General features: G+C 44.1%; 1 protein-coding gene across 3 annotated transcripts in view; it reads left to right on the top strand.

The window, feature by feature from the left end:
• The first annotated feature begins 3,795 nt into the window (after positions 1–3,795).
• Positions 3,796–19,107, top strand: part of PLPPR2 (phospholipid phosphatase related 2) — a 38,597-nt gene continuing 23,285 nt past the window's right edge. For all 3 annotated transcript variants that reach the window (XM_042452520.1, XM_042452519.1, XM_042452518.1), the window contains exons 1-3: positions 3,796–3,821; positions 8,593–8,697; positions 16,026–16,214. In XM_042452520.1, coding sequence (XP_042308454.1) covers positions 8,632–8,697; positions 16,026–16,214 — 255 coding nt within the window. In that variant the 5' untranslated portion in view covers positions 3,796–3,821; positions 8,593–8,631. The remainder of the gene's footprint in view (positions 3,822–8,592; positions 8,698–16,025; positions 16,215–19,107) is intronic.

Genomic DNA, 19,107 nt, shown 5'->3' with positions numbered 1-19,107 from the left:
CTATATATGCAGCAAAAGGGGCTACTATGGCCTGTTTCAGCAGGGACAGACAGATATGAAAGCACATGTGCAGCCCCACATCTGCAAACTGAGTGTGGACTTTATGTATTGGACAAAAACTACTGCCTGCCTAAGACACCTCCAGATGCAGGTTAGGTCTTCTCTGACAAAAGCCAAGCACTTTGTCCCAGCTTTTCCACTGCTGGTCAAGCACTTATTTGTTGTGTTAAATTTATTCAAAATGTTTCTATACAGTTGGCCCTCCACATTCTCTGGGGTTAGGAGCACAGGACCCCTGTGAAAGTGGAAAACCACAAATAAAAAAACCCACTATGTTTTTACCTGAGTGAACACCTTTTTAAGAATCTCTGGCAGGTTACAGACCGCCCGTTTGGGGTGGCCTGCACCCGCTTCTTTCCCCGCTGTATCGGGGCCTCAGCTGCCAGAACAGCAGCCTCCGAGGCCCCGATCCACCGCTTTCCAGGGCGCGGGGAAGTGGCAAAAGGCCGCTTCCCCGCGGCCTGGAAAGGGGTGTCCTTGGGGCTTCTAAAGCTGCGCCAGCGACGCAAACCACAAAAGGAGCTCAGTTTCGGAGCTCCTTTTCGCGTTGCGGAAAGGGTGCTCTATGCGCCCTCACGCGGCGCGACGACGTCACATCCGTGCTGCCTTGTTTGTAGGCAGCGTGTTCGTGACATAATGGCGGCGCCCATGTGGAACGGGCGCTGCCATTTTGTACGGACTGAGTCCATACTAGGGTTAGGGGGCGTCAGGAAGTGCTTTTATGCCCGTCTGTAACGGGCCTCTATGTCTTCCAGTGCAACTTTATGGTCAACATCTGGCAGATATTGTCACACTCTCTCAGCCTCATAAGAAGGCAGTGACAACCCCTCTCCTGAACAAATGTTGCCAAGAAAAGTCTGTGATAGGATCACCAAAGGTCAGAGAGACCATTCACACCATACAATTATAGGGCTGTTATTCCACTCTAGATGCCATGGTTTCATCATATGGAATGCTGGAACTGATAGTTTGGGTGGTGAGGCATCAGAAGCATAGAATCATAGCATTATAGAATCATAGTGTTGGAAGAGACCGCAAGGGCCATCCAGTGCAACCCACTGCCATGCAGGAAATCTAAATCAAAGCATCCCCAACAGATGGCCATCCAGCCTCTGTATTAAGTCCTCTAAGGAAGGAGACTCCACTACACTCCGAGGGAGTGTGTTCCACTGTCAAGCAGCCCTTACTGTCAGGATGTTCCTCCTAATGTTGAGATGGAATCTCTTTTCCTGTAGCTTGCATCCATTACTCTGGGTTCTAGTCTCTGGAGCAGCAGAAAACAAGCTTGCTCCCTCCTCAATGTGACATCCCTTCAAGTATTTAAACAGGGCTTTCATATCACCTCTTAACCTTCTCTTCTCCAGGCTAAAGATCTTCCTGGCTGAGAATGTAAAATACCCCCTCCTTAAACTATAAATCCCAGGATTTCATAGGACAGGACCATGGCGGTTAAAGCAGAATTATAGCCCTGTAATTACATAGTCCTGCCACAACTGTGCTAGTTTAAGAATGGAAGCATACCGGTATGGCATAATTTCTTATCACACTTTCCCCCAAGATAGAGCTTTGGTGATCCATGGTTGCATAATCAGTTTTTCTGCACTGGCAAATGTCACCTTCTGGGAGGAAGGAGGGAAATGAGTGATTGTGGCCACCAACCACTTCCTCAAACTGGCTGCTATGTGAATGTGCACACAGCGGCCAGCTTGGGAAGGGGCTTGGGGGCTGCAATTGCAACTGCTTGCAACTGCGAGAAAGAAGGGAAAGAAGAGGAGAGGAGCAGACTCATGCCCACTCATACCACATGACTCCGTGAGAAGCAGAACTGAAGTGGAAGGGATCTATTGCACAACGACAGTCATGGAATAGCAGTAAAATTGAGAGCCTATTGATGGGTTTTGCAAGTCAATGAAAAGGTGCGCTTCAAACGTAATGCAATGCAGCTGCAGGATGGACATGAGAATGTGTGATAAGACCACCCAAAGATGCTTTTATCCTGTTAAACCTCCACTTTTATAGTCTCATCTGATAAAGTCCAAAGTGTGACTTGTCTCAGAGTTGACTTGAAAGCATATGATAACATCAACAGCAAAATGGGCCCATGGGCCAAAAATGTGAGACAATTTTTGCCCCCCCCTGGGTACTACCACCAGGGCAGGATGGCACAGTGGTTTGAGTGTTGGACTACAGCTCTGGACACCAGAATCTGTTTCCTCACTTGCCCATAAAACCTAATGGGTGACCTTGGGCAAGTCACGTGCTCTCAGCCTCAAGGGAAGGCAATGGCAAACCTCTGAAGAAATCTTGCCAAGAGAACCTCAAGAAAGCCATAAATGAGAAACAACTTATGTGCTGAAGGCATACAACAAGAAACCACCAGCAGGCTTCAGGGTTTAACGTGAAGTTTCAGGGTTTTCAGGCCATACAGATTCCACCTAAACATTAGGAAGTACTTTCTAATGTTAAGAGCTGTCGAACAATGGAATACGCTGCCTTGGAGTATAATGGAGGCTCCTTCTTTGAAGGTTTTAAAACAGAGGCTGGATGGCCATCTGTTATGAATTCTTTGATTGTCTCTTCCTGCATGGCAGAATGAGGTTGGATTGGATGGCCTTGGGGTCTTTTCCAACTCTAGGATTCTGTGAGATAGAGTAAAGGCAATGGGCTAGCTTCTGAAAGGCTTAGCTGTTACAACAGTTCTGAATGGCTCAGCTGTTACAGCAGTTATCTACTTTACTCTGGAATGCTGATTTTAATTCCTTTGTGTCAAGAGTGGTGATCCTATCACCTTGCAGATCTTGTTGGAAACTCCCAATAGTTTCCACCATACCCTTTGTTGGCAAGGCCTGATGGGAGGTGCAATTCGATAAATTTGGGAGGATCATATGATTCCCCCTGTTGCATGTTGCTTATTTTGAAAAACCTAACCACCATGAAGCCGGGGCAAACACAATTTTTAAAAAAAATGTTCTAAATTTTGTTGAAAGTTCAAATGGTGCTGGTCTTTTTTTATACAGGTGCTATTTGCAAAGACTCCAGGAACTTAGTGGCATGGCTGTATTCAATTTTCAGCATATAGTTTTGAAATGGTGGTTGTTTGGCAATGGTGGTAGCCTGAAAAGTGCCAGTGGCACCACTTGCTCTTGGCTAAGTGCTCTCCCACCTTAGGGAGTGCCTTGGCTTTCCTATCTGTGAAATGGAAAGAAATACTTGAGCCTAACTCAGTGCCTGGGCCTGAGAGAGGAGAAAAATGAGGAGGAAAAAGAAGCAATATAAAGATGGCTAGCTCCTGGGAATGGCTATTCAGAACCAGAGCAAAAGAGCTGACCGCCTTGTCCATGGCAGTGAATTTTTGCTTTGATGGATTTTGGCTGCGCTTTCTAGACTGTGTGCAATCTCTCTTGCCCTTCCAGCCCAGAGGAGATACAGGCAGCATCTCAATGAATGTTCCCCCTTGAAGAAGAAGTCTCTTTCCTCTCCCCCCTCCCTCCTCTTGCTGTGCATGTGTATGTGTGCATGCATGCATGTGTGTATAGTTCCAGCTCTCTCTCCTCTCTTGGAAGGGCTCCTGTTGCAAACGTGCAAGAAGGCTTAATCCAGCTGCTAATTGGAATCTTGGCATGATCAGAATGGATTCCCTGTTATGTCCTTTGGGGTGTTAAAATTGCCTAGACAGAAGAGGAGGAGGAGAGGACAGACGTGGGCTGAGGAAGCCATGGCTGCTGCCTAAAAAAGCACACACTAACACACACAGAGAGAAGGTGAGAGACGCAACGGCGGACTGGGGGGGGGGGAGGATGGTGTTGGCTTGGGTTGGGGGAAAGAGAGAGATCTGGCCCTCCTGCCTGCAGAGTCTCTCTGCAAATGTGTCATGTGTCAAATAGGTTTTTCCTCCTTCAAGCTCATCAGTTCCCTTCTTCATCCAGGCATTGTTGGAGCTTTGACAATTGGGATGCTGTGTGTGGAAGTGGATGCATGTGACAGTCTGTTTAAAGAGCCTTGTTGCTAAGTGACGCTTTTTGGAGGGTAGTGTTTGTGTGTTTTGTATATGTGTGCACACACACAAACACAGATGCTCGTCTGCCGATTAGTCTTTGCAGCAAAATTGGTCCCACTGATTCCGTCAGCCATGGAGACACAGAGGACCCCTTGGATACATGGCTTGTGTGGGGCTGGTGAGCAATCGGGTGGTTGGCTTCAAAGGGGCAGATGTCAGGAGGATTTTGCCCCTGGATTGACAGGACCCAGGGGCCAAGGGGCTAGTAAAGTTAAGCCGGTCGCTTTGAATTGGCCTCCACTTGGAGTGGCATGGCTGCCCTGTCCTGGGCATGAAGGCTCACTCCACTTTGGGCTAGCTGAGAACATGCCAATGGAAAAGAAGAGAGGCTGATGAGGATGTAACCCTTCCTCCACAATACAGGGAGAATATTGAGGGGGAGGGGAATGTCCTTAGGTGCTTTTATTATGACTGACAGTTTGGATTAATTGGACCTGTAGTATTTATATATAGGGAGAAATGTGTGTCTATATGCTCATGTACAACTCTTGCTGTTTGGAGCAAGGATGTTTCCTTGTCACAAATCTAACCTTCCCCCACAAAAAAACACCCTGATTATCTGATCAGAAGGAACTGTACCAATCTGCAGAGTGCATTGATACCTAGTTATACTGTGTAAAGTTCAGGATTCCTTGTTCATTCCAGACAGAGCACATCAGTTTTACAATGCCCTTGCCAGAGAGGAACACAGGGATAGGAAGATATAAAAAGAAGAAAGAAGAAAACATTTTGACTAATAGGTCTGGCACCCATGGCAAACACACACAGACACAGACACACACACACACAGACCTGTCTGTTGGGGAACACAATTTTTGCCCGTGCTGAAGTCCAGAAGCCAGCACAAGAGCCACACACATTTTTCTCATTATGCACAAAAATGCAACGATTGAAATAATAATCGCCAGTTAATATTTGTGCATATAAAGCAGCATTATATAGGATCCTCAGAAACTCACTTTAGAACAAGAGTTCTGTTCCTGCTTGTTTGTTCTTTGCTTCTTTAACATGAGTTTAAAGAATGTATTGTCCTAATAAATTTTCTACCGTGATTCAGTCAAAAGCTGTATCACATCGTAATGAGACGGAAAGTTGCATTCATATGTATTTTTCTTAAAGACGCCAGTCTCTGAAATGTGTAGCATGATCCTTTCCACGTTTATTCTGAAGTAAAGATCACTAAGTTTGATGGACTCATTCCCATGTAACAGCAGCTTAATTAAATTCTCCAGAGATTAGGAAATGGCTGCAGCCATGGCTGATGTGGAAAAAAAAGAACAACACAGCAGTCTGCATACAACTGATTTAACCAATCACTACACTCTGTGTCTGTGTACGTGTGTGTGCATACACACACACACACACACACACACACACATTTGTATGTGTATATGCATAGATGCATTGCCTACTTCCCTCAATGCACTGGACAACCATTATTTCCCTCATGAATACTAGATACACCTTTGCAGGCACTATTCCTTAAACATTTTCAAGCATCTTAACAATTGTGGGCACTGGAAAGGAGCTCCTTGTGCAAAATAAACTTGGATTTCTGCAAAAGTCCAAATTCTGCTCCAGATTTTGTTCCAGAATTTGTATCATTTTTCTTTACATGGGGGAAACAAATGGGAAGAGAAACCAGGCAAATTGGTAGATAGGTCTCTTCTGAGCCTATAGCAGACATTTTGCTTCTATTCCCCTAATGGCTTAGGGTCATTCTATTATATATGATGTTCTCCTACTGATGGAGAGAATGCCAGATAGACCTTCAAATACTTGTCTCTTCCTTAAGTCCAGAGGTTCAGAGGTTGTTTGACTTTATCATGGAAAAGGAGCCAAGTTTCTGTGTTTTTCATTTTCACTTGTATCCAGGTTTACAAGACATACCCATACACCTGTCTAACTGGAAGCAAATCCTATTTTGTTCTGTAGCACATAAAGGGAAATATATTTAGCACATGAATGGAAATATATTTCTTTGAAGGGAAATATATCTAGGAACAGAGCCGCTAGCCTTGTTGAAAACTGTAGAATATCATTTTGGGGAGTAGGAATGAAAGCAGAGAGCTGGTAAAAACCAAACAAAACAAGGATAGCTTTTATTATTCTGGGACAACAAAGTAATGGAATGTTTTCTCTTTAACACTGGTTACGTTTTATCTGTCTTGTGTGGGATACACTCTAATGAAGTGCATTGTATGCTGTTAATTACATCAAGTCAAATCCTACAAATGAGAGACCTCCAAGTCCTGCTGAGGTCTTGCAAAGTGAGGGCTATGGCTTCCTTTTTTATGCTGTTGTTGTTGTCATGTGACTTCAAGTAGTTTCCAACTTGCGGTGATTTACAGAATTGGCTTGGCAAGATTTGTGCAGAGGAGGGTTGGCTGAGAGAGTGTGAGTCGTCCAAGGTCACCCAGTGGGTTTCCATAGCTGAGTGGGATTCAGGCCCTGGACTCCAGAGTCACAGTCCAACATTCAAACCATGGCACCACACTGGATCTGTGTTATGAAAGTTTTATTTTTAGGTAGGTGCTGTAGTCACTTTTCAGGTAAATACAGGAGAGTAAAAATCACCACCAGAAAAAAATTATCACAAGAAGTGGAGTAGGAAAGTGCCAAAATCAACCAGTGAGTTGATGTCTCATCAATTTGCAATATTAATAATTTGTAAGGTGCAAACAGGAAGCAAGCATCCACCATGGAGTCATACACAGTAGCTTCATAATGTCCTTTGCCCTCGTTGCAGAGATTCTCCCCATCCTTCAGATTTAAAACAAAACTATATTTCTTCCTTTTATCTTTCCCTAACTTGGTGTGCTTCAGATGTGTTGCACTACAACATGTACCATATGCAAGCAAGATGTTCTTACTGGCTGGGGAGGTGGGAATTGCACTCTATGGCTGCATCTACAATGCAGAATTAATGCAGTTTGATACTGCTTTAACTGCCATGACTCAATGCTATCTAATTCTGGGATCTGTAGTTTTGTGAGATATTTAGCTTTCTCTGTCACAAAGTTCTAGTGCACAAACAGCAAATCTCAGAATTGCATAGGATGCTGCCATGACAGTTAAAGTGGTGTCTAACTGCATTAATTCTGTAGTGTGGGAATAGCCTAAGTCTGTACTGTACATCTGGAGGATGACAGGATGAGAAACCTGCATGGGAAGCAGCAGTTGGCAAGGTTTTGGACTACAGCTTCCAGAGTCCTCTAGCCAGCATAGCTATTGGTTGAGGGATTCTGAGAGCTACAGCCCAAATGAGTAACTCTCACAAACTCAGATACTATAGGGAGATTCACAAACCATGCCCAACACCACAACTATCCATTGCTGGATTCACATTGCCAAACTTTGAAATGTGCCAGTTGCATCAGACAGAAAAGTATGAATAGAAAGCACAAGGGAAGAAATCTGCATATTACTGGCATGCAGGGAGGCACACCTACCCTGCGTTTCTAGAGACAACAGATTTCAAATTTGATCTCCAAATATTACTTTTCCCCTCTCAACTCAGTTTAACTTTCACTGCTGTTTTCCAACCAAAATTCTGAATTAAGAAAATCTGTTCAAGGCTTCAGATTGCTAAAGTATAAGGCTGCTCAGAACATCCACAAACTAATTGATGTAAGCTTTGCAAAACTTGGGCTGCTAGCAACAGCAGCTGCTGACCATTAGAGCTGATAGGACAAAAGACAGGATGACCACTGAGCCACTGAGATAGTGGGGAAAATCAACTGTGTCTAGTTTTCTGCCCATCCTCCTCCCTACCAAGGTATACCATATATACTCAACTATAAGTCAACCACATGTATAAATTGAGGGCAAGTTTGGGGGCCAAAATTATGGATTTTGATATGACCCATGGATAAGTCGAAGGTAAAACTTAGGGGCATGTAGTAAAAGATGATACAAAGGGAAATTATGCCAGAGAACTTAGAAAATTCTAGCAGACATTAACTGTGCTGATCCTAAAGGCTGGATAGATGAGAGAGTAGAGAGGATCCACCCTTCTTTTTGGAGCTCCCAGGATGGACTAAGCTCTCACCTTTTACCACTTTATTCAGAAAGGGGGGATGGTTGATGTGTGTGTGTGTGCGCACACACACACAGTACTTACATTGACCCATGGATAAGTCAACCCAGGTTTTTTGACTAAAATTTCTAAATTTATACATGAGTATATACAGTAAATCACCCTTGTATCCCATTCTGCCCCTGGTTGCTGGATCAAAACCTAAATTGTGTGCAAGCAACTGTAAAAGGTAAGTTTAGCTTTGCTAAACATGAGCTCAGTGTTGGAGATCTTCCCATGGGAGATGCCTAGACTAGAAGTTTGAGAGAAGTGGTGCCTTTCAAAAGTGCTGAAGTCATGTCCGTGAACCCAAAAATGGGGCAGGGGGAGGCATCATCCAGGGAAAAGTTGTCTTTGATACACATGTCACACTTGCTTGTTCCCTTCTGTCTTTTAGGTGAATCCTTTCCTTGTGGAGGGATCCAGCTCTATTGCCATGGCTGGTGGGAAGCAGGAGCTCAAGAGAAGCATCTCCATCATTCCCTGCTTTGTGTTTGTGGAGGTAAGAGCACCAGCAAAATGCAGCCAACTCAACAAGTAGCCAGAGCAACTCCTGGCTCTCTCCTGGTTTACTGTCATGTGGAGTTGGCCCCTGGGATGTGATTCCTCTGCAAGGTCCCTGATAAATGGCAGTCAGCAATGCACCTGGACATTTGGATTTGGTCCTGGGTTGGTTTTTTTCGAGAATTTTTCAGCAATTCAGACTGGTTTCCTTTTTGATTTAGGGCCAGCCCAGAGAAGTTTGACACTGGATCCTGACACAGGATGATCTTAAGTAGTTTTGCCCAACTGGAAGTGTTGCTGTGGTGTTTGGGGGAGAGGTCATATTGGCAGGATGGTCACTATGACTACATGCAAAAATGTTTGTTTTAAACAAAATAATGAAAACAAATAGTGTTCCATTAAAATCATCTTCTTCATCCAGCTGAAACTGGTAACAATTTGAGTACCATGAAAACATCAGCAAAATAAATATAACTTAGTACACTTACGATGGATAATTCTTAAAGGGACTCAAGTCTTGGTGGCCCAGTTTTGCCAGATCATTTCAAGAAGAAGGAATCAGTCCTACTTCGGACTAGTCTTGGGGTGGGAGGGTTGCCCTGTTTCTTTTGGGGCTGCGTCCTGCAGCTTTAGGAATCCTATCCGCATTGCACAGAATAATTTTGCAACACTTCTAAAAATGGGACTCGTAGGCAAAAGCTAATTGTTGCAGCCTCTCCTAGTTTGTGTATTCTTCCTCATTAATAATGTTTACCATCCTGACCACACTTTTATGTTGCTTGGCCACATGCTAACTGGTTTTCGTCTTGTGAAAAGTTGGAGGGCCTCTTGGTATGGTAAAGGGTCCTTGACATACTGCTGTAACCTTTTAAAAACCCACCATGATTGGGATTTTGTATTGTTTTGTTTTTTCTGAATAGAATTATTGGTTATCTGAGAGTAGGGAGAATAATTTAGAACTCCTTGTTGAGGTAGGCAATGAAATACAAACAGCAGCACTCTGGATGAACTAGAGCCTGGAAATAATGGGGGTTGTTTGAATTATAATTCCCATGCCCCAGCTGGCATTGGGAATTGTGGGAACGGTAGTCTGGAAAGTGAATATTTCCAAATCCTGAAATAAACTTGCTGAAAAGCTGCTCCAGCAAGAACCATTGAGATGATTTGGATGTGCATGTGAAAGTTTTCTTTGTGTGTATGACAGCGTTGCCTATTGCTAGGCTGAGAGGCCCTCAGATGTTACACACCCCTCTCATGTCCTGGTGAGTTGAGCAAGGACAGCCAAAGAGAGGAAGACAATGCCATGATTGTTGTTGTTTGTTGTGTGCTTTCAAGCCATTTCTGACTTATGGGTGGGTTACAGACCGCCATTTAGTATGTATTCTATACGTACTAGGGTTAGGAAGGGGCAGTGCTTCTGCACCCCCCCTAACCCTAGTACGTATAGAATACGTACAAGATGGCGGCGCCCTGTTCATACGGGCGCCGCCATCTTTACATATCAGACGCTGTGCGTCCGAACGTGTCGCTGCGCTAATGATGTCGCGAATGTGCCCCTGGCGCCTCGCGATGTCATTAGGGCGCCGCAAGAAGAAGCTCCATTTTGGAGCTTCTTTTTTGCTCCGTAACGGAGCCGCGCAGTTTGTCTGCAGTGGCTCCCTTACGGAGCAAACAGCGGCGGCGGTAGGCCGCCTCAAAGCGGCGGTCTATAACCCGCCATGGTGACTCTAAGGTAAATCTAACAAGGGGTTTTCTTGGTAACATTTGCTCAGAGAGGTTTTGGCCTTTGCTTTCCACTGAAGCTGAGAGTGTATGACTTGCTCAAGTTCACTCAGTAGGTTTCCATGGCCAAGTGGAGATTTCAGTCCTGGTGTTCAGAACAGAACTGTATTCAAGCGCTCCATCCACTATACCATGCTGGCTCAATGCATTTAGACTCACCAGACATCCATACTCATTGTACAGATGATATTATGGTTACCTAGCAGTAGTGGATCCCTCCATTTATTTAACTGCCTGACTGTTTGATGGCGGTGTTTCATCTGATCTTTGTTTTGAACCAAACTGCCCTTAGGACTCTTCACACAAGGCAATAATTGCAGTGCCATTCCATTATGACTGTCATGACAACTCCCTATGGAATCCTGGGACTTGTAGTTTGTTGAGACACTAGAAAAGCTCTTTGGCTGTGAGTTCTAATGCCCTTCCATAAATTGCAAATCCTAGGATTCTAGTGGATGTTGTCATTACAGTTCAAGTGGAATAAAGAGACCCCCTATCTAATCCTCCTGGATTAATTTGGACACTAGAATACAAATATCCTTCCAATTTTGCATTTTGCTATTCTGTGATGCAATATTTAGCTTTTGAACACAAACAAATAGTGTGCACTTTTTAGGATGAAAAATCTATTTTGTGAGAAGATATATATTTAAATAAAATGTGTTTTTTAAAATCACAGATTAAGGTAGACGTGAAAGAGAACAAAGTTACATATGAAGGACCGCACAACTGGTCTTTGTTGGAACAGTGTTCATTTAAACCGTTTGTAAAATATTTTGAGTGACTGGAATTGCTAAGGCACAGCACTTGGCATGATGCAAAGGCTTGTTACAGAGATTGCCTCATGCTAGGTAGCACCAGGTGATGACCCTTAGCTCTATGTAACAGCACTGAGGGGCTGAACAGACCACCCCTTTGGAGAGGCCTGTAGCTGCCCCTTTCCTTGCCTGATTGAGGCCATAGCAAATAAATGCCAAGGCCCTGATCTGACCGTTCCATGGCACAAAAAGAAGCTGCAAAAAGTGGCTTCTTTCCGTGGTGCAGAAACTGCACCCTAGCTGCGGTGGCGGTGGCTTTCCACTGCTTCTTTGGTGCAGTGTGTGTAAACACTACACTGAAGACGCAGCGTGATACCACCCACTCTCTGGTCAGGCGGGCAGCGTGAGGCTGGAGTCGGAGTGGTTGGCATGGGGTCGCCACACCTCCACTCTGTGCCCCCACGCTGACTCTTTATGCCTGAGACTCAGTGCATGTATGGGTTGATGAAGAGAGTGGGTTAGAGACAGTGGTTGGTGGTTGCTGATGGTTGGATTGTCAAACTACAGACAGTAAATTGATAGGAGCTGTGAGGAGTTTTGTACATATCTGTATATATTACACAAGATAAAGAACCTCCAAGAACTTGGAAGAATATCAACAGTGTCTGTGAATTTACTCAAGTGGTCAGTGCATTGCCAATACTTAAACTGGTGCTTCCGTACTCTGCTACTGTTATTTACCTCAGAGAGTGTTTACCTCAGACAGTGCTGTAAGTTGGCATCTCTGGTGGGCTAGAGTTTTTGTTTTCGTTACTGCACATCGGCAGGAGACAGCCAACACCGTTTTCATCCCCAGTTAACCTATCAAGGGGTGAAAGGCCTATGTGGTCCATCATCCCATCCTTAAAGAGGCTATACCGGGAAGTTCACAAGGCAGACAGGAGCACAGTATAACAACATGGGTTTCCCAGCAACTGACACACAAAGGCATACTGTCTCTGATACTGGAGTGGAAGAAGTATGTATTCCTTGGTAGCTGCTGATGTCCTTATGCTGGATACATTTGGTTAAGCCTTCCAGGTTGGCAGCCATCTTGTGCTAGCAAGATCCATAGTTTAACTACAGTCACTCCTCCACATTCACAGGTGTTATGGGTGCAGGCACCCCATGAAAGTGGAAAAACTGGGAATATCTGCATACATAGAAGTATATTGTCTAGATCAAGGGAAGTAACAGTAACAGTAACAGAGAATAGGACCCGGATCAATGGATTGAAACTACAGGAAAAGAGATTCCACCTCAAGTTTAGGAGGAACTTCCTGACAGTAAGAGCTTTGATTGTGAGATTCTGCCTGGCAGAATGGAGTTGGACTGGATGACCCTTGTGGTCTCTTCCAACTCTATGATCTCTAGGTCCCCAAACAAGCATGCTACAGAACTCCTGTCAACAGCACCAGCCCATCACTCCATTTCCCACCTAGCCACCAGCCAGATGTAATTTTTTTTCCTGTCTATTAATCTCCTTGCCCCACTCCTGTTTGTCCCAGGAGTTTATCATACGGGGAAAATTTCTCTCAATTCTCTAGTTCAGTGAATTTATGTGAATTCGAATTGCGTTCGAACTGACTTCCCATTGCCCCAAAATAGCGTCCCATTGCCCAAAATTGCATGTGGTAGTCTATCATGCAATAATGTGAAACCACATGATTGCATTCGGATTGCCATTGGATTATACTTCCAATTTCCTTTGTTTGATAAACTCTCCAGTCTACTTACTCTCAATCTTCCCTCCTTCCAAAAAAGCCAGCCAGGTTTTAAACCCCTGTCCAGGCCATTGACCTCCTGACTGGCTCTTTTAGAAGGTTGGGAGTTTTGAGAGGAAGTAGATTGGGAAAACCAGGAGAAGGGTGTGGAGATCTATAGGCTGGAAAGGAGGTTTAAAACCTGGCTAGTTCTTTTGGAAGGAGGAGAGATTGAGAGGAGGTGGATTGGGAAGAACAGGAGTGGGGTGTGAAGATCTTTGGGCAGGAAAGGGTTTTAAAATGTAACTGCAAAGTCCAAACTGGCTTTTTTTGGAAGAATGAGAGATTGAGAGGAGGTGGACTGGGATGAATAGGTGTGGGGCGTGGAGATCTTTGGGCTGGAAAGTGGTTTAAATTGTGGCTCTTCTGGAAGGATAAAATTGACAGGAGGATAAGAAAGGGGAGAGGTCAAGTTAGCTAAGCAGCAGCTACAAATCTGCAAATAGTCAAAATCATGAATATCAAACCTGCAGATGTGGAGGGCAACTGTACATGCACATGTAAAAGTATTGTTCACTTTTAATTATGGCCTGAAACAGACGGGCAGACGGGAGTGGCTTCTGGCCGGTCCAGGGGCATGTCATTTACATGATGTACTCCTCCCAGAGTGCCCAGAAGCCGCCCTGGGTCTGTGCTCAGTCCACCTAAGGTGGCCCAAATTTGATTCAAAAGGAGCAGATCTTTTCTGCTCCTTTTTGTGGCCACAGGAGGAGGTGCCCTTGGGGCCATGGCCCCAGAGTGATCGGACTGGGAGCTTCTAGCTGCTCCTTCTTGCCCATTTGCTTTGCCCCTATCCTCAACTGCTCACCATTCAGCTTAAGTGGGTGACCCTGAATTCCAGTACTGTATTATAAGAGAGGGTGAAGAGCCTCTCCTTGTCTGCTTTTGCCACACCTTTTTCATTCCCCTCTTTGCTCCTCTTTTGGCTAAAGTTAAAAAAGCCTCAAAACATTGCAGTCTTTTCTGATATGACAATTGTTCCAGCCTTTTGGTCATTTTGCTTGCCCCTTTCTGCATCTTTTCTAACATGCAATATTATTTTTGCAATATGGTAATTAGAATACAAACTATTCCAACCCTGGATCCACTAATGATTTTTATAACGGTATGATGAGATTAGCAGTCTTTGATACTTTCCTAATAGTTTCCAATATGGAATCTCCCTTCCTACAGTAATCACATGCTAGGCTGGCATGTTCATTGAGCTAATCCACCTCCAAGATCTTTTCTGTGGCCAAGTCAGCCCCCATCAATACATGTATGAAAGTAGCGGATTCTTGGTCCAACCATTTAAGAAACAGAATCAAACTACAGATGATATATTTACTGTATATATTCATCTATAAGTCTAGCAATTTTAGTCAAAACATTGACCCCCCAAAAGTGGATCTACTTATCCATGGGTCAATGTAAGTACTGTACTTTAACTGTTATATAAAAAAAGTAACAATCCCTTCTCTAAGTAGAGTAGCAAAATGTGAGAGCTTAATTTGTTCTGGGAGAATGTAAAAGAAGCACTGATCCTCTTCTAACTTTCTCCACCATGGCACCACTTCTGGCCTTTTTGAATGCCTGGGTGGGAAAATGGTGGCGGCGGCAGATCTTTGGCACTTCCCTTCAAAGGCGTGCCAAGAAGAATGAGGCTTTTAAGAATTCAAATGACATTTGTATGTTTGTCAGTTTTTCTGCATTAAAATCAGGCAAAGTTATTATATTAACGTTAAAGGCTATAATGGTTTTTTGTGGGTTTTTCAGGTCGGCCATCAATGCCAACCATGAAAGGCTTCGACTTCACAAAGGCTATAATCATTGCTAATGTTACCATTTTCTTTTCTTTGCCTTTTCATCCTTTTTGACATGTGCACATTTTCTTAAACCCACAAGTGCCTGCTGTATTCTCTCACACAACACACAGCCACTATTTATTAGAGTTCCTTCCTCATCTATCCAGCCTTTAGAGTCAGCCCAAACAGTTATGCCTACCAGAATTTTGTAAGTTCTTTGGCATGCATTTTCTTTGCTTCATCCTTTACATTCTTTGATACATTCCCCTAAGTTTTACCCTAGACTTATCTATGGGTCATATCAAAATCCATAATTTTGGCCCTAAAACCTTGGCTAACCCTAAAACATGAGGTTGATTTATACTCAAGTATATACAGTAATATGGATTTCAAAGAAGTGCTCCCTCAAGTGGCAAAAAATATTTGTTTGTTCATGAACATACTTTGCTTTAATTGCATTTTGCATGCTTGGTTTTCTGATTTGCTATTTGAAGGTAAACAGTTTTCAATTATTTCTGAGGCACACATCTCTATTGCGAGTAGAGAAATATGCTGCTGGAAGAATTGCAAGTCTGTTGCATAGTAGAAAAGAAACCAGCCTGTCTGTAACAGTGCTAATATAATCCGAGTTTAGAAACACAATTTGTTTGGACCTGAATTCCCTAAATCCCACAGTCAGGATGGATCCTGGTTGTAGGATTTGGGGAGCTGTAATTAAAAAAATAAAAACTTTTCCAAAATGTGACCATAACCCTTGCAAATCTCTGCCACATTAACAACATCTAAACATAGTCTCAGAGATTGGCTGTCTTTCTCCCTGGGACCATTTGCAAGCAAGCAATGCTGAGAAAGATGAGAGGGGAAATCTGAGGAGTTTTCAGGGTGCTCAAGATTCAGAAATCAGGAAAATGGAGGGGGGAGGAGAATGGCAGGAGGCAACTGTCTGCCTTACTTTGAGTCAGGCAGGCTTGGTGCCTTCCCTGCCAGCCACGATGATCTGATGCACAGCTACAGTGGGCACCCAAGCGTGAAAAGAAGTACACGAGGAAGCCTGCACGGAGTAGCAGGCGGCAGTGGCAGGGGAGAAGAGTGGAGGTTGCCAGGCTCCTGTGGCTCCAGGGCCCTGACTGTCCTCCTTGCCTCAGTCTCTCATTGCATTGGTTGTTGTTGCCTGTCTGATGTGCCATGTTCTACTTCCAGCTGGTGATCATGGCAGGGACTGTGGTGCTCGCCTACCACTTTGAATACACAGACACTTTCCCGGTGCATCTCCAAGGCTTCTTCTGCTATGACAGTGCCTACGCCAAGCCCTACCCGGGTCCGGAAGACAGCAGCCGAGCTCCTCCGGTCTTGGTCTACTCTCTTGTCACTGCGGTGCCCACTGTGACGGTAAGAGACCAGCAAGGTCCATAGGATATATATGTGTGTATGTATGGGTGGATGTCAAGAGGAGCGAGTATCTCCTCTCTTTGGAGAAGCAGTGTTGGTGGAGGGACCTCAGGAATGCTAAGGAGATGGTCAGAAGCATTCCTTGCTTTCTGTCTTCTTGGTCTTCTACCCTGACCATCTCTTTAGCTTCAGGCCTCCTGCCCCATTGTGAATATTAATTCCCCACATGCTTTGTCTGGTGGTGATGGGGTTTAAGAACACTGAGAAGTGTGGTTGTTAAGATCAAAGTCAAGGTGCACAGAGAAAATGATGTGTGTGTTTGTCCATGCATGCAAACATCTGTATACCTAATGTGTCTTTGGCTAATATGTATTTTATATTTCTTTCACAAAACAGTGATACCTTTATGGGGATAAACAAAATGCACAAAATATATGTTGCAAACCTTTGAAACTCCACTGGCTTCTTCATCAGGCAAAGGTGTTAAAAATCATACAGGAGAAAAAAAATTAAAGTGTTATCCAAAGCCTCTGCCTGTATGAATGTCTCTCTACATCCCTGAACTAGAACAGCTTCTTCTTGACAAAATCAAAGCCTGTGACTAACACCGTCATATTTTTTTTCCTCTCATGTATGATTTCTAACACCTTTACCTGACAAAGAAGCCAGTGGAGCTTCAAAATCTTGCGACATGTTTTTGTGCATTTTGGTTGGTTCAATAAAGGTATCCCTTTATTGGATTTGGAATTTATTGTACTTTGCTACATGGCCAACACAGGTACCGCTGGATATATTTAATGATTTATTTATTTGCCAAGAAGTTTAGAACGCCATTGGTGAAGGGGTTCTTTGATTTCTTTTCTGTTCTGTTTCTGGCATATGGAAGTAGGCACTATTCTCCATAATCTTCTGAATGTGTCCTCCATCACAGATAGGCATACCCCTATGATTGTTAGGTACATGTACTGTTTACCCACACATATCTGGATGCAATGCATCCAAAGGAATGCTTTGAGTATGCCGTGCTCCATCTTGAAAAGTTATGTTTTTATCCAAGCCTTATCTCAAGAAGCTCAGGAGAGCATATGTGCGGGGGGGTGGGGGTGGGGGGTGGAGGGTGTTGCCTTCTGTTTCCTTCCCTCCTGTTAACCTTACAACAGTTCTGTGGGGTGGTCAAGGCCAAGCAGGGCTTCTCCAAACTACACAATTATAGCACTTTGATTTCACATTGTGAATAACTGATGAGAATAGACCCAGGATAAACCGGAATAAAACTCTGCATGCCTTGAATATGTTTCGAATACATCTGCATCACTATTTGCAATGCTGACAGATGTGAGCAACAGAACTTGCAGAGGTGTGGATAGATGCAATTCTGATTTAAAAAATAGTGTGAACAACAAAACTAGAATATACCAGTGAGATTATTTGCATGGTTGTGCTGACAAATCTGAATAACCCCTTGATTTCATAAGCCCTGGAGACAGCTGAGCTGTGAAGAGTAATGTGGAGGAGAGCCACTTGAGGCCTCTGCCACAGTCTCCTGAGACTGTTCCAGTGACATTCAGGCGAGCTGGATGCCAGACCCCCATCCCAGCTGGTAGCGCATCCCTCTGTTGCTTTGTCCTCACTGATCCCCACTGCCATTTACTCTAGCTGTCATCTTTCATCATCACCAAAATGACAGTTCCCTTGAAGGGAAGAAAGTAACCCAGATTATATGGAGGTCTATGGCTAATGATGACTGAGAAACTACAACCGAATCTGGCTTTTTATTACATTTAGGCCCACAACAGGAGCTCAGGACAGCAAGGCAGAGGGCATGCTTCAGCACCTAGGAGAACTCAGAGTAGAGCAACATGCTCTGACAAAATGTTGGGAATTTTCATAGAATCATGGAGTTGGAAGAGACCTCAAGGGCCATCCAGTCCAATCTCATTGTGCCATGGAGGAATACACAATCAAAGCAATCCTGACAGATGGCCATCCAGCCTCTGTTTAAAAACCTCCAAAGAAGGAGACTCCACCACACATCAAGGGTGGTGTGGTGACTCCTTTAGACTGAAAACAGGCAGAGCTGCCATGAACCCCAATGAGGCAATTCCTTCAAACAGATGGTATGTATATTTGTATGCGTCTTTCTGCTCTGGAAAGCTTCCACTGAAAGCTGCTCCAGTTTTTAGTATGAATGTTAAAGGAGCTAATCACGGTGTCAAACCTTCTTTGCAGGGTAAGAATCAGGACCTCAGATAGGTCTGTAAAATTCAAACTAAAATCCAGAGCAGATTAATCACAAACTACCAGCTACCACTAGAAGCATAGTCCAGGAGAAGTAAGGGTGAATGCCTCCCAGACTCACATGTGTGGGGCTCACAACTCACACAAGGGACCCTATCACATGGGTTAAAAGAGCGGCTTACCTTTCCTGAATTCAGTGTTAATTTGAGAGGCAGCCGGTTCCTATCACACCTAAATTACCACCACCGAATTACCGCCCAGGTCTGTCCCAGATGCAGCCAGGGTTGTTTAAGCTGCTTCTGCAGGAATTTTTAGAAGTTGGAAGCTTCCATGTTGAAAAAGACTTCTAAAAATGGCCACTGAAGTGGCTTAGACAACCTGGGCTGCATCCAGGATGAACCCAAGTGGCGATTCAGTGGTGATTTAGACATGATAGGAACTGGCTGCCTCCTGAATTAATGCTGAATTTAGGAAAGGTAAGCCACTCTTTTAACTCCATGCAATAGGGTCCAAAGTCTTTCCCATTTAGCTTTTCTTTCTGATGTCATTAGATTCCTCTGAAAGAGCCTATAGTAATTAGAATAAGCCCAGTGGTTTAACTTTCAAGCTTGACCTCATAGAAGGGAGCAGTGGTGCAGAACCTAGAAGGCAGAAA

The sequence above is a fragment of the Sceloporus undulatus genome, chromosome 2 (assembly GCF_019175285.1).
Source record: "Sceloporus undulatus isolate JIND9_A2432 ecotype Alabama chromosome 2, SceUnd_v1.1, whole genome shotgun sequence".
NCBI classification, from domain to species: Eukaryota; Metazoa; Chordata; class Lepidosauria; order Squamata; family Phrynosomatidae; genus Sceloporus; species Sceloporus undulatus.
This window is presented reverse-complemented; position numbering and strand designations above follow the sequence as displayed.